This window comes from Octopus bimaculoides, chromosome 9, assembly GCF_001194135.2.
Source record: "Octopus bimaculoides isolate UCB-OBI-ISO-001 chromosome 9, ASM119413v2, whole genome shotgun sequence".
NCBI lineage: Eukaryota > Metazoa > Mollusca > Cephalopoda > Octopoda > Octopodidae > Octopus > Octopus bimaculoides.
Genome location: NC_068989.1, coordinates 96626495 through 96643435, shown reverse-complemented (window position 1 = coordinate 96643435; position 16941 = coordinate 96626495). Strand labels below are relative to the sequence as shown.

General features: G+C 37.3%; 1 protein-coding gene across 1 annotated transcript in view; it reads right to left on the bottom strand.

Annotated features, from left to right (window-relative positions):
• LOC106876489 (tRNA (guanine(6)-N2)-methyltransferase THUMP3) overlaps positions 1 to 16941 on the bottom strand; it is a 1024452-nt gene that overhangs the window by 226502 nt on the left and 781009 nt on the right. Inside the window, exon 4 of the mRNA XM_052970899.1 lies at positions 11811 to 11880. Within this exon, the coding sequence (XP_052826859.1) occupies positions 11811 to 11880 (70 nt within the window). The remainder of the gene's footprint in view (positions 1 to 11810; positions 11881 to 16941) is intronic.

Sequence of the window (16941 nt, the reverse complement as noted above, 5' to 3'; positions counted from 1 at the left end):
ATATAAAACATGAAGTATATTTGCCACTTAAATGTGGCTAACCACTAAGGGTGAATGCTACTGTTGCTTTTAGCCCCAGGAGAACACCTTCTACAACTGGGTATTTACCCTTTGTCCTTTTGCAAATACCGACAGGGCACAGAAAGAATGTCAATAGCCAGCTGGAGGAGATGTTCTCCTGGGGCTAAAAGCAACAGTAGCATTCACCCTTAGGGTCTATCCACATTTAAGTGGCAAATATACTTCATGTTGTCGTGCAGTTACTGTTTATACCTCGTTCAGAGATTTAACATTGCTTATATATATATATATATTGTGTATGTATATATAAATGGATGCTAAGTTGTAACAGTCTTTTGTGAATAAGATTCAATGAAATGCCTGAGGAATTACGGTATCATACTGTATGATTAACTCCATATGCAAGTACAGAAACGGTTAGAACTGAAGGACGATAAAGAATAATGCAGACAACCATGAGAGCAGTTGCAAATGAAGAGAAAACTTCAGGTAAATGTACACTGAATATTTGTCTCTTAAATAATCGGTTGGAAGTTGGCCATGGATGCTAATAAATATGAAGAATTAATAAACTAGCATCTAGTTAGTGTCAAAGCAAGACTAATTATGATTGTAAGTCTAACATGTGTTGTATCTGATTAATGTGAGTGATTATGATGGACATAGAATGAATGTAGATTTCCTACACACACAAATATAAACACATTAATATAATCTCTTTCATTGGCTTCCTCATCTCTCTCTCTCCCTCTCTCTCTCATACACATACATATATGTGTGAATGCGTGAGTATAAATAAACACACACACACTTATATAGGGAGAGAGAGGTAAATACATGTGTGTATAATGCGTGTGTGTGTGTGTGTGTGTGTGTGTGCATAGATATATATACATATACATACATATATATATACCTATACACGCACACTCAGTCATATGTGCCTTTAGGTGTGTGGGGGTGTGGGAGTGAATATGGCATATATGCAAGTATATGCAACACACATGCACACACACGTACATAATGTCATCTTCATTAGCTGCTATGGTGGAACATTTCTGGTGTTATTCCTATGAAATATTTCCTGCAGTCGATAGATTATCCTTCTGTTATCATTTGCTTCCTTGTGCAGTCATATTTGCATCTAGGTTCAGGCATTAAAATGAAAACGGAAACCAGTCGAAAGAATCTTTGCTTTTGGTTTTTGCATTCTTATTGTTGTTGTTATTGTTCTGCTTATGAGGGGGTAAAGTTTATAAGGCCGTGAGACAGGGGAAAAGTCGTCTTATCCTGCGTCAGATTGCTGAAAGCACACTACTCAACCTGGGTGTTCACTGACGAAAGGAAATTTGACATCGATCAGACAGTAAAACCCCAGAATGACCAACTTTGGAGTGTATCTGGCTCTGTCAAAGGTAGACTCATAAATCCATGTCAAAATCCACATCAGTTATGGTTTGGGTAGCTGTGACAGCTGCTGGAAGATCTCCCCTCATTTTTGTGCCTTCAGGCATTAAAATTAACACCCAGCGATACATTAGTGACATTATGGAAGCTGAACTGCTTCCATGGGTGAATGAGCACTTTTAAGGTGCACCTTGGAGCTTCCAACAGGACTCAACACCATCCCACAGCACCAAACAGACACAACACTGGATTCAGAAGAACATTCTTTTGTTCATAGGCAAGGAGGTATGGCCTGCAAGAAGCCCTGATCTCAACTCATAGGATTTTTCTGTTTGGTCCATTTTGGAAACAAGAGTCTTGAGCACTGCTCATGCTTCACTCAACACTCTGAAGGCAAAAAACTGCACCAGAAATGGGTTTCAATTCCTATATATATACATATATATACACATATATATATATATACCTTTTTATCTTTTACTTGTTTTAGTCATTCGACTGCAGCTATGCTGGGGCAACGCCTTGAAGAGTTTTAGTCGAACAATTTTTTTAAAGTCTGGTACTTATTCTATTGGTCTCCTTTGCACGAAACCTCTAAGTTATAGGGAGTGTAAACACACCAACACTGGTTGTCAAGTGGTGGCAGGGAACAAACACAGACACAGAGACACATAGATATATACATACATAGACATAGATATAATGGGCTTCTTTCAGTTCCTGTCTACCAGATCCACTTGCCCAAGGAGCCACAAAATAAGACTGAACCTGGGAGTCATGTGGTTGGGAAGCAAAGCTTCTTACTATATAGCCATGCCTGTGCTTAGATATTTATGAGTGTGTGTGTGTGTGTGTGTTTCTTCTTTTGTGTTTGATGTTAACATCTTTAACCAGTATATGAAAGTAGATTAGAAAAGAGTGCAAGTGCTATGGGATTACGATCAACTATCTCCTAAATATGCATCTGTCTGTCTGTCTGTGTAAACAATATAGAAAACTTCAAACTGTGGTATGGTTGACAAATGACTGGAAACACTTGACGCAAGGATTCAGTGGAGGAAATTGGCATCAAAATTGAATTCGGGAAAAGACACTAAGACAACATTGAAGCAAAGAATTATTAATAAAAACTAGTATTATCATGTTAGCAGGAAAAAAAACAAAAAAAAAACAAAGAGAATTAGACCAAAGACAGGCTTGGAAATACTTAGGAATTAATGAAGTAGACAGAATACAGCATGCATGCACGCACGCACACACACACACACACACACGAAAAGGAGAGGTTAGGAAAGAATATTTTTGATGCATTAGATTAATAGTTAAAACTGAGAAAAATGCCAAAAATAAGATAATAGGTATCAGTGGTCTAACTGTTCTGGCTGGAAGCTAAGTGAATTAGCAAGACTAGACAGGAAAAGAATGGAAATAATAACCACATTTATAGAATACACCACACAAATGCCGACAAAGAAAAGCTATACCAAAAGTATAAAGAAATGGGTTCTTATGTAACTAGAAAATATTTATAAATATATGCAAAAATATCCCGATTTCTGTTGATATTGCATAGTACAAGAAGTTCCTGCTATTCAAAAGCATTTTATTAAGGGATATAAGCAGAAAAAGAAAGCAAAATTTCACAATAAAACAACGTCTCAGAGAATGAGAAAGTGCCAATTCGTAGAGACAAAGAGATTAAATCATCCAGATGTTATTGCCTAAGTCCTTCTGGGGAAAGAAAATACATCTCCTTAATGAGGCAACAGTTCCAATGGTTGACAAGGTATTTCTAGGAAAAAGAAAGAAACAAAATGGTGGTGGTGTGTGGGGTGTGTACTGTCTCTTGTAAAAGAAGTTGAGAATAATGATATACAGTATATTGGGTTTGTAAACATTACTGTCTCCTTAATAACAGATGCTTAAGGAATCACAAAAAAACAAAAGAAAACAATAATCAGGCAAATATATATAGACAAAGTGTCAGGACTGATACCCTTGTGTGTGTGTGTGTGTTTGCACATACATACGCACACACACACACACACACACACACACACACACACACACAAAAGCTGAAATAATCACTGCATGTAATATGATTAGAGAGAAATACAATCAATACAATACACAAAACCACTCAAATTGAAACACCTCCCACCCCTAAAACAGATGAAACAGCCCTCCTTAGTCGGGCAGTGGAAGCCCACATCATCAATATGACTGCTGTAATAATGACGGACTTTGCCGTCGAAGACGATGTATGACTGTTCAGCTTTTGTCATACGACCTATGCAAATGATTCGTTCAAATGTTCCTGCCACACATTATCTCTTTCCATCGAATCGATGTTGTCTGAACAGGTGCACCAAGGTGTACCATAGGTCAGGTGTTGAAGTGATTGCACAACAATGTGAGGTGAAGTGTTTTGCTCAAGAACACAATGCACCACTTGGTCTGGGAATTGAATGTTAGTTGAGTGGTTTCCAAAACAACAGGAAAGTGGTATGGACATATAAACCAGAGGTTGTGATGGAAAATGAGAACGACCAGATCTTGTGGGACTTCCCCCATAAAGACTGACCAAACTATTGATGCAAAAAGGACAGATGTGATTATAGAGGACAAAAATAGCAAACAGGGTAAGATCATAGGTTTTGGAATTCGCTTTGATAGCAGAGTAAATACCAAAGAAATAGAAAAAAATTGAGAAATATCAGGATCTAGCTAGCGAGCTTAAGAAACTTGGAAGACTTAGACAACAATTATTCTTGTAGTAATTGGTGCACTTGGCAAAACATCCAAAGTTCTACCTAAAAGATTGAGACTGGAATTGAAACTCACATTGTCAACCTGCAGAAAAGTACTGTCCTATGTTCTGCAAGAATCCTTAGAAAGATTCTGAAGATTTGAGGAGACTTGTTATTACCAAACCTCAAGATAAAACACCTGCAAGAATGTACTAGTTTAATAATAATAATAATAATAATAATCATTATAATTGACTTCAGATCTTAACTGATTGGAAGCATTATGATGTATATGTACAGGAAGGTTAACTGGGAAGATAGTTTTTGTGCATGGCAGACGGACAGGGTCAATAAACACCAAAGATGCACAGAAAACAGATTCCATTACATGCCAGGGGAAAAAAACTAGAAGTAGTTGATAGCTTCCGTTACCTAGGTGACCAAGTGAGTAGTGGGGGTGGATGCTCTGAGAGTGTAGCTGCTAGAATAAGAATATCCTGGGCAAAGTTCAGAGAGCTCCTACCTCTGTTGGTAACAAAGGGTCTCTCATTCAGAGTGAAAGGCAGACTGTATGACGCATGTGTATGAGCAGTCATGGTATGTGGCAGTGAGACATGGGCTGCGACTGCTGAGGACATGTGTAGGCTTGAAAGAAATGAAGCTGGTATCCTTCGCTGGATGTATAATCAAGAGAGGAATCTTCCAGGAGGGCAGTGTGTCCCCACTGAGTGAAATACTACAGAAAACAAAGTTGGGGTTTGATCTGGGAAGAGTTAAGGGAAAACTGAACCACATACTATTCATGGACGATTTGGAGTTGTTCCCAAAAACTGAGGCAGAACTGGACAGCCTTGTCCAAACTGCGGATTTTCTCCAATGATATTAGGATGGAGTTTGGACTCTCAAAATGTGCTATGATGGTGATGGGATGAGGAAAGCTTGCCAGGACAGAAGGCATCTGGTGGCCAAGTGGTGAAATGATGATGGCAATTCAACCACAATCCTGGGAATATTTGAGGCAGATGGAATCAAACACCACGACATGAAAGAAAAGACAAAAAGAGAGTTCTTGAGGCAAGTGAGAAAAATATTGGCTTCAAAGCTGAATGCCAGAAACATAATTTTGGCAATAAACTCGCATGCAGTCACAGTAGTTTGCATGATGCTGGAATCCTGAAGTGGACAGAAGAAGAGTAAAAGAAGATGGATAGGAAGTCAAGAAAGCTCTTAATGATGCATGGAGTCCATCATCCATGTGCAGACACTGATTGCCTATACATGAAGAGAGCAAATGGAGGAAGGGAACTGACAAGTGTGGAAGGCTGCATGCGTATCGAACTTGAGAGCTTAATGAGATGATATCTAGCCCCAAGTAAGGAAACCTTGCTAATGTTAGTTAGGAATGAAAGAGTATTGAGAGCAGAGAAAAAAAGGGAAAACAAAGGATAAAGTACAAAAAAGGACATGAAGAAGAATTATGCAAGAAAGGACTATACAATCAATTCCATGTAGCCACAACTGAAGTTGTTTTCATCATCCTTAAACAAACCTTATTCAGAGACCTTTTGAGCAGGATGGTCTACTCAACCTGAAGAAAATTCTAACTGGGCCCCACCTGCAAGGTCATGCACGGTTTATCTTGATATGAGATCACCATATCGCGCACATATGGCAGTGATGCATGTGCCTGGTGTGCCCTTATCAGACAGGGAGTCATGATGGGTATACTGGGCTTCACATTTTTGTTACCCCCGTGTCACTTTGATGGCAGGCCCTGCTCTCTCATTCAATGATAATAATATTTGAGAAAGATCCCTGGCTTGCCATCCATGCTAGAAGTGCAAAACATTGTTCTAACATCACACATATTGAGATGAATGTTGTAGCTGTGAACATTGTTGCTTTAAATTTATCTTTTTTCCTTTATTCTTTCTTTCTTTTTTTTTCTATCACATAACTTTTCTTTGTAAATGAACAATATGGTGTGTTTGTTTTAATGACCTACCAATGTATACAATGAATTTCTTTGCCCTAGGTGTCAGGAAGTCAGTACCAAAGAAATTTTTAAATTTGAGAAATATCAGAATCTAGCCAGAAGGCTGAGGAGAATGTGGGAGATGAAGACAATAATTATTCCTGTAGTAATCGGTGCACTTGACACAACATTCATAATGCTACCTAAAAGACTGAAAGAAACTGGAATTGAAACCTGAATTGTTGACTTCAACGTCCACTGTTCAATGTTTTTATGGGTCAAACAGAATTTGTTGGAGCAGATTTTCAACAGTTGGATGCCCTTCCTGGCACCAAGCCCCACAACTTACAAGGAAGGTAATATTTCCTCATGGCCAGACAGGGACATCCAGCTATAACCATAGTATGATGTAAAGACAAGGAGACAGACATACACACACACTTATGTATATGACAAGCTTCTGTCAGTTTCTGTTGAGCAAATCCAATCACAAGATCTTGGTCAACCTGCTGCTGGAGTAGAAGAACACTGGCCAAAGGGTTCACACAGTGAAACTGAACCCAAAATCATATGGCTGGAAAGCAAATATTTTTTAACTACACAACCATGCTTGTGCCTAACTAATTTTGAATATGATAAATAGATTAGTAGAACCAGTACAGTGAACACTCTCTTGTGGGAAAATAGGAATTGGTAACATACTAACTGTTTTAGACACCTGTTTAGTCCCAAGTAGACATAGACAGCCTCTTTGACTCTGCCATCCATGACTAAATGGAACATTTAAGAGGTGACAGCTAGATGGAAAAGAGAGAGAGAGAGAGAGGGAGAGAGAGAGAGAGAGAGAGAGAGAGAGAGAGAGATACACCAACCCTTGGTTGGTACTCATTATAGCTGAGCAGACTGGAGCATCATGAAAGGAAGTGCCTTGCTCAAGATCACAACATATCACCAAGTTCAGGAATTGGACTGTGGAACAAAACCCATCCAAGGAAGTACCCCAGCATGATCACAGTACACTGACTGAAACAAGTAAACAGTAAAGATATATTTTTAAACAACACCTCATGAAACCCTTGTAATTTTTCATAGAGTCATGGGATTCCTTAGAACCCACTTTGTGAATCCCTAAATTAATATATTTATCCCTTAAGCCAGCTTACATTCTGGTTGGTCTTTACATCAATATATATATATACCCAGGCTTATTCCTCATTTTCTTTTTGGGAGGGGGTGGCCACAACAAGACACACACCAGGCATTCCATTCATTTCCCAGCTCAAAGAAGCGAGACCCTTCCTATGCTCAGGTCAAGGCATAGAACGTAATCCCCAATATCAGTAGTGGGGCCCAACAGCATATGCTGGTTTACCCCTGCAGCATCATTCTGGTTCCGTATCCCTTTGAGCAACATCAAATTCACTCATCCATCCACAAACACTCTCCAAGCATTCTCACCTTTTATAAACTCTCTTGCCTCCCTCACTCCAACACCTCTGACCACCAAAGCTTCCCTCACTCCAACACCTCTGACCACCAAAGCCTCCCTCACTCCAACACCTCTGACCACCAAAGCCTCCCTCACTCCAACACCTCTGACCACCAAAGCTTCCCTCACTCCATCCGTTCATCCACACAGACCGAGGTCTGCCTCTGGTTCTGCTGCCTACCACTTCTGCCTTCATCACCCTCCTTACCATCCACTCTTCATCCATCCTCTCCATGTGGCCAAACCACCTCAACTTTCGTCTCTCCATTCTGGGAGTTAGTTTTTCTTTCATTCCTGCTCGTCTTTACACCTCTTCATTCCTCATCCTGTCCATATTTGGTTATGCCTGTGACTCTTTGAGCAGACTTATCTATAAATTCTTCATTCTAAGTAATCAGACATAGCTTCTTTGAACTTGTCACACCCATGGAATATAATCTTAGCTTATTAACATCTTGCTTATTTGGGGCAGAGAAACAAAGGAGATCTGTAAACTTCTGTGTGGGTTGGGCTTTCTAAAACACAAACAAATGATGCCAAAGTGAAGGCAGCGCAGAGGGTGCACTCCACGAAATTAGATTCCCTGAAATCCACAATTTTTATTTCAAGACTCTAAGATTAACGTCAATCATATAAAAACATAGCCTGTAATTTGCCAGAGTGTAATATATTATGTAATTTCTCTGGTCAGGAGGTACAGTCAGTTTCTTCTTTGTTCTCTACATTTTATTGATTGCACATAGATTAACCTAAATTATTTTACTATTAGATTCTTGGTCTCCTATTCTGTTGACTTTTTCCAATTCCATTTACTATAGTTCTCGTTTAACCGAACTTTTGTTTCTTTTTGCTGCTACTGCTATGTTATTACTATTATTGTTAGTATTTTTTTCTGTAACTATTTCTATTTTTATCATTTATATATATATATATATATCTATGATGTTTCACTCAGTGTAAGCAGTTCAGGAAATACAGCCATTTGAGAATAATCATTATTTAATCCTGCCATAAAAACAGATTTGATGAATGAAATTTGTTTTTATAACATTTAATCAAAACCAACCCACGTCACATGCACATTTCTTATCAACAACATTGAACAACCCTCTTTTTTCTCTAATGTGATTATAGCTTCAGCTTTTCTTATTACACACACACACGTTTCTATGCAAGTAAAACATATATATATATATATATATATATATATATATATATATATATATAGGTATACATGTTTGTATATGTATAAGCACACACACACACACACATATGCATATATATATATATATATATATAAATGTATATATGTATATTTGAAGTTGAACTTAACACATGATTATTCGCTCTCAAAGATATAGTTTGTTTTATTCTTACATTCTTAAGATGAAAGAGTAGAGTCTTTTCGGCTGGTCTGGTCTGAATAAATAATGGGACAATTTTGTTTTTTGTTTTTTTGTTATAATACCTCACCCTAGGACAGATGGACATAGAAACACATATACAACCATTAACATAGAAGTATACAAAATAATCTTGTGAACAGAAATACACACGTAAACATATGCACGCTCTGAGACACATATACAGTGAGTGTTTAACATATGCACAGACAAACGGCTTTGCAAATATAAATACCTACATACACACACACGTGTGGATATTGATACAGACACAGCCTTAAAAAAACACTAGGCAAGTGAATAACGAAACCCTTCTCCTAATGAAATTCCCTCAGCAGACAAGAAATTCCTGAGATAAACTTTTGAGTTCTTCTGAAAATGACAACAACCATGGTTTCTAATTTAAGCACATGGTTAGCGATTTTGAGGGGAGGGGCAAGTCAATACCATCGACCCCAATACTGAAAGAATCCTGGTGTGTGTGTGTGTGTGTGTGTGTGTGTGTGTGTGCATGTGTGTGTGTCTGTGTGTGTGTGTGCATGTGTGTGTGTGTGTGTGCATGTTTGTTTAGATTTTCACTCTGTGTCAGCTGCTTCAAGCTGTGTTGTTGCCATTTCTCCAGTCATCAAATCATCTGATCCCTTTGTGTCATCGAAAATCTATAAAGAGATCCCATACTTGAAAACTAGGCAAGGGTTAGTGACAGGAAGGACATTCAGTAGTGAAACAATGTCTGGATATTTGTGTAACCCATGCCAGCATGGAAAAACAGATGTAAAACATACAAACAAATGAACAAAGAGTCATAATCTCATTTTAGATTTCGTAAATGTGTGAAACAAAATTTGAGTAACGTGTTTCCAAGCTGCTCAAGCCTTGTATTTCGATAGTCTAAAGCTTTGAATTATCTTTGAAAAAATCCAAAGCATTCCTGAATAGAATGTGTTAGAATTTGGAATGAGCCAATTGGAATAGGTGGTGCCAAAACAGCTGTGCCAAAATGTTTCCTACCCTTTAGAACCACCTAACTCCCAAGTGGTCCAGTTTTACTTAACTGTAAACAGGTACCAAAATGTCAATCACAGCAACAGGTTGGTTTTGTTAATTTTTTTTTTATTGGTCTTCTTTTGAGGGAGAGGGGAAGAGAAAAGAAACACAAAAACCAGTGCTACTTCACTGTAACGTGGCTGACAGATAGAAGCAAGGATTAAAAAAACACAAACAATGAAAGCATTTTTTTCCTCAGTTCAACTGAAAGACTAGCTGCGATGTAATGACTAACACAACTTGTTTGTGGAGGCCTGAAGCAGAGTCTGCTCTGTTAAAGACGCCCAGGACTGGCGCCAGTATTCAGACCAAGTCTCTGATTTAAGAGGAACTCAACATTTTTCATACTTTTTATAGAAGTAACCAATGTATTATGATTTCCCTTTTTTGCTTCCCTTTCCTCAGGAACACCTGTAGAGAGGTGAAAGGTCCTGGGTACTTGTCCTTCTCCTCTCATTATATTAAAATAAATGCTCATTTCATGTTAAAATCATCATGTGCAGGTGAAATAAAACAAAGGTAAAACAACATCCTCATCTCTTTCGAAAGAAAATTACAAAAAAACGAATCCACATCCTCATCAATCACTTCATGTATCTTTAAAGCCTTGAAGTCATTTGCAAAGTTTAAACTTTTTTATTATGATTTTTCTAATGAGAAACACTTTCCAGGTGTATCAATAATTAATTTTCAAAATAATCAAGAATTTTGAAGGATTTACTAAAATAAATAATTTTATTCATTATTAAGCAGGTGTTTAGAAATATAACTGAATAAAAAAATTCTTCTTTAAAACTATGATTAAATGTTTAAATTTTAAAACTTTTAGAATTTGAATCTGAATGTTTTACTCGTTTCACATCTATAAATAAAGACACTGTCCATGTGAGTTAATTGTGAAAATAATCAAGAGTTGGAAGGAGTCTGATATTTAGAACCTAGTAACCCACACTACCTGTACTGGCAAGCAAATAGGATTGATGTTTTCCTTAATTAGGTACCTAAGGTAGTTTCAAGTAGACACACCTGACTCTCACCTGAAAATCTCAGCTATGAAAGCTAAGGAGAGAAAGGACTACACCAGCACAACTTACTCCTCACTCAAGTACTCTACTTGCTATGGAACAATAGGCCAGTTATGACTTTTCTCCATTGTTCTCAGCTCTGGGTTGTAAGGTGTAGCCAATCCATCCTCACTATTCTCAGAGAGAAGGCCTTTCTCTCTCAATTTGTGTTGGTTTTGAATTGTCATCAGGTAGAGGTGTTGGCCCTATGCAAATGCCATATTAGTTTGGCCTTTCTCTTTTGATCTATCCAGGATCTTGCATTCTGAGGGCATAGTTTTTTAGGGTCATTGAAGCACAGAAACCACCACATTGTGCCAGCACAAGGTTAGCACTTATTTTTCATCCAGCTCAATAGGAACAATGCAAAATGAAGTACCTTGCTCAAGGACATCTCCTGGTCCAGGATTTGAGGCCCTAACTTTATGGTAACAAGCCCAACATACTAATTAGTAGACCACTTATTAAACAGAATTATGATGGAAGATTTAAATCTAAATGTAAAGTTTAAAAAAAAAAGGTATTTGAATCATAGAATCAGAGGTGGTTTAAGAGGGATTAATAGTAAAAGGTTTGAAACTGAAAGATTTTATCAACATAATGGAAATATAGAAGATAAAAAATAGAAGAAAGGTAACTTTTGTTTTTTTTTACCTGGATTGGAATTGCTCCACTTCCACACATAGGATCACAAACAACATCTCCATCCTGGATTTTGCAAAGTCTGAAAGATATATTTATTGAAAAATAAAATAAAACTAATTTACTTATTTTATCTGCAATAATTTTGAAGAATACAACAGGAGAAATAAAAATAACAATAAAAACAAGAGTAGAAGCAAAAACAGCAGAGGCGGCAACAACAAGAACAACAACAAATGTTTCTAACAGAGAGAGAAGGCCTGAAATTTGAGTGAAGAAGTTGAACAATACCACAGACCCCCAGGACTTGATTGATATTGTGTTTTTTTTTTTTTCACCCGGAGAAGATGAAAGGCAAAGTTGACCTCAGCAAGATTTGAAATCAGGGCACAAAGCTCTTCAACAAATATTGAAACGTTTTCTGTCTGATGCTACACAAAGTCAGAAATGTATGGTGAGGGTTTCAATACATAGACAGAAGGAAGGACATCAGAATTGGCCTTTTAGTAGGTCCTTAACTTAGACTATAAAGACCGAAAAAGATATTACAAAAGATATCTAACACCTTAAAGATCTTACCAAACTAATGTTCTTAAAAATTGCTTCAGATTTTGGCACAAAGTCAGACATTTTAGGGAGAGGGGATTACTTGATTACATCAGACCCAGAACTTGGGTGATACTTTATTTGATCGACCCTAAAAATATGAAAGGTAAAGTTGACCCCTGAAGGATTTGAACTCAGAACAAAAAGCTGGACAAGATGCCTCTAAGCATTTTGTCCAATGCACTAATGATTATTCTGCCATCTCTGTTGCTTTCCTTTGGTCTTAAACATAATAATTCTTTCTATCATAGGTACAAGGTGAGACATTTTGAAAGGAGGGAACAGTTAATTAAATCTGAACCTGTAATTTACTGGGGTTGATGCAACTGAATTTTATTGACCCCAGAAGCATAAGAAGCAATACTAACCTCAACAACATTCAAACTTATGCAGAACTAAATACTTGTCAGGAATAAAATTCAATGTTCTACCAATTCAGTCATCCAGTAGTAGAATAACAATCATCATCATCATTGTTTTAACGTCCCTTTTTCTATGCTTGCATGGGTCAGACAGAATTCGTTGAGGCAGATCTTCTATGGCTGAAATCCATTGGTGTCACTAATCTTCCCCTGTTTTGAAGCAGGGTAATGTTTCTCCATGGTCAGACATATTTTTCACAGAAAACTGGGATCAAACGACCCTGCTTGTAGAATGGTGATGCTCCTTTACAGCCATCACCTGATGTCTAAACAAGAGTACACATGGCTACATTCACACATACTACATCATCATCACCATCATTTACCATGTTTGCCATGTTGGATAGTTTGACAGGAGATGGTGAGACAGAGAACTGCACCAATCTACAATGCCTGCAATACACATGCACATACATATGGTGGGCTTCCACACAGTTTCCACTTATGAAATCCACTTACAAGACTTTCGTTGGCCAAGGATAAAACAGAAGAGGTGCTGTGCAGTGAGACTGAATCCAAAGCCATATGATCGGGAAGCAAGCTCGTTAACCACACTGGCACACCTAGGCCTCTGCCACGCAGTGAAACTGATCCCCAAACCACTCGGTTGGCTGTTTTAAACCTCTTCCTCGCAATGTATGTACTATATTTTGTTCTGTTTTCATTTCACATATATAAAAGAACTACAGTTTTGTATTCAAATATTTCTGTATGCAGGGCCTTACTACTGTATTTAAAAGTATAATGTATTCTCTTCTGATCAATAAGAACAAACACTATCTCTTATTATATTTATTGTTATCTGAAGATTAGTCCAAGATAAGCAGTCTTATGCCGAAATCTCACAATGCATCAGCTTATTTTGCAGGTGAAATTTTCTTGCTATCAGATCTTCTTCTCAATTCCTGTTCTTTACACAAGATATATATATATATATATATATATATATATATATATATATACACAACACACATGCACATACATATAAATACATACATTAATATACACACGTATAAGAATATATAAATACACATACGTATCTTTAATCTTGATAGCAAGTTCTATAGAGAAGATGGTTTGGAACCAATATCACTTTGACAACCAAATCTCTGGAAGGTTTATGACTCATGCTAGCTTTTAAGTAAAGGGGGAATCATTGGTTTCAAAATTATATTCTTCACATCTCCATCTTTTTCTCTCATACTCATGCACAAAAGTACGTGTGTGTGTGTGCGCGCGTGTACGTGTGTGCATGTATGTGTGCGTGTGTACACACACAAATGGAAGAAGCATTGCTCAATATGTACAAAAAGACTTAAATTATTTGATGTTTATGCTTCTCTCCATCACATCTCAGAGTTTCTGTTACATGCAGTTGTTCAGAAATATATTTTTTGCTATCTAAAGAATCAAATATAGCAAGGAACTTTTTTTGCTCAACCATTTTGGCATTACCTGTTTGGCATTACCTGTTTGGCTCACACCTTTAATATGATATGTTTCACATTTTCTCTCATTCTCTCCTTCACTTCTCTTTCAAGTGTAAGAGAAAAGAGAAAGTGTTTATATTAATAATGTTTAATTAATAAATTGAAATCTCCCTCCTCTCTCTCTCTCTCTCTCTCTCTTTCTCTGTGAATATATTTCTGCGAATGCATGCACGTTTGTGTGTTCACCTCCAGTACTGAAGCATATTGTCACCAAAACAGGTTCAATCCCCAGTCAGCTGCATCCAATCATCTCATTCCAAGAAACTTACCAGTGACAAAGTGTATAATCAGATTTGAATGAACAAATTAATGAACACACGTTTTCATATGCATACATACATACATACATATATACAGACAGACAGACAGACATACAGAACAACAATTAAAATCTTCACTTTCTCTTTCTCTCATTCTTTCTATTTATATGTGTATATTTCTGAGAGCACACATGCATATGTGTGCATGTATGTGTGTGTATGCACGTGTGTGTGTGTGTGCATATGTGTGTGTGTGCACGCGTGTGTGTGTGCATGTGTGTGTGTGTGCACGCGCGTGTGCATGTATGTGTGCATGTGTGCGTGTGTGTGCATGTGTGCATGTGTGTGTGTGCCTCCCGTACCAAAACATACTCCCATGAGAATAGGTTGAAATTCCAGTCTTTAGCATCCCGACTGCTGTCCCCTGTAATTCCATTCTATACTGTGTTACATTATCCAATGCATGAGTGTGTGTGTGCATTTTTTAAAATAGGAAGTTGTCATTTGAGAGAGATTTGGCTGTTATTTGAAATGCTGTTTCAAGCAGCATTAGAAAAAGCTGCCATCTAGAAGCTCCCTCATCAACTCAATTGCATAAACTTAACTTACAAAGTAACAAAGTCTTTTATTATTATTGTTTTTATTTTTTTTTATTTTAGTTCACTACAAATGATAAAATAGACTAGAAATATTTAAATAAAATGTCAGATGAGACTAAAATTTAAATAAACAAAATTATCGATTCCCATTTCCTCTACAATGAATGAAAAAAGTTTCCACTTTTTTTATATTGTGTAATATATAAAGAAAATGAAAAATAAAAATACTGTTAAATACGTAACAGTACAGATTTTTGGTATAAACATACAAAAAAGCAAGGGAAACTACATAAAATATGTCTTGGAGAAAATCGGTAAATCAGTAAAAGTTACCGATTTTTATTTTGTAATTTCCAAAATAATTTGCTTTGTAAAACTAGAAGAAAATATTAAAAAAAAGACTTTAAAAAAAATGAAACTCTAAGTTTAGATAGAATAAATGTTAAATGCATCACAATGTAATAGCATTACAAATATATAAGAATAAGTTGGTCTAACTTGTGGTTTTTGTTTTATTCAATGCCATTTTTTTTACTGTAGCAGTAGACAAACAATACTCTCTTCCAACCCATTGCTGCTTTGTGTGTGAGAAATTTTAAACACATGGATTTCAATTCAATCCCATTTTATGGCACCCTGAGCAAATGTCCTTTTCTTTCGCCTCTGGGGGTAGATGCAAAATTAAACAGAAGTCTGCCGTATAGAATGTGTGTTTGTGCATATGTATGTACTGACAATAAGGAAGCACAAAGAGACAGCAATCATCTGTGAAGATGGAGCAGTCACGATACATACATGAGAATGTATGAATGAGTGCATACATACGTGTGTGTGTGAGTGAATGTTGATATTCCACATGATTATTATTATGGTATCATCAGAGTAAAACAGAGACATCATACATAAATGTACATATGAATATATATATATATATATATATATATATATATATATATATATCATCATCATCATTTAACGCCTGTTGTCCCTGCTGGTATGGGTTTGACGGTTTGACTGGGCTGGCAGGCTGGAAGGCTGCACCAGACTCCAGTCTGATTTGGCATGGAGAGTAATGGGTACTTCTGTGTGCCACCAACAGAGGTGCCATTTGCATGACACTGAATTGTGTTTATGTGCCACCAGTATGGGTGCCACTTTGCATGACACCGTTATCTGTCATGACTGTGATTTTGCTCGGCTTGATCTGTCTTCTTCTCAAGCACAGCATAATGCCAAAGGTCTTGGTCACTGCCTCTGTGAGGCCCAACACTTAAAGGAAACTCAGCCACTTTGCCTCCGTGAAGCCCCACATTCAAAAAATGTTCTTTACATGCCACCAGCACGGTTGCACTTGGCTTATCAAGTCCTCTCGAGCACAGTACATCACCAGTCATTGCCTCTGTGAGATTCAAAGTTCGAAGATCATGCTTCACCATCTTGTCCCATGTCTTCCTGGGTCTACCTCTACCACAGGTTCCCTCCACAGTTAGAGATCAGCACTTCTTTACCCAGCTGTCCTTGTCCATACCAGCACAGTTGTCTCTCTTGCACACCACATTTGATGCCTCTTATGCTTAATTTTTCTCTCAAGATGCTTACACTCTGTCAAACATGCACACTGACGTTGCACATCCAGCAAAGCATACAAGCTTCATTTCTTTCAACTCTACACATGCCTTCGGCTGTCACAGCCCATGCTTCACTGCCATGTAGCATAGCTGTTCGCACATGTAAGTATATATATATATATATATATATATATATAT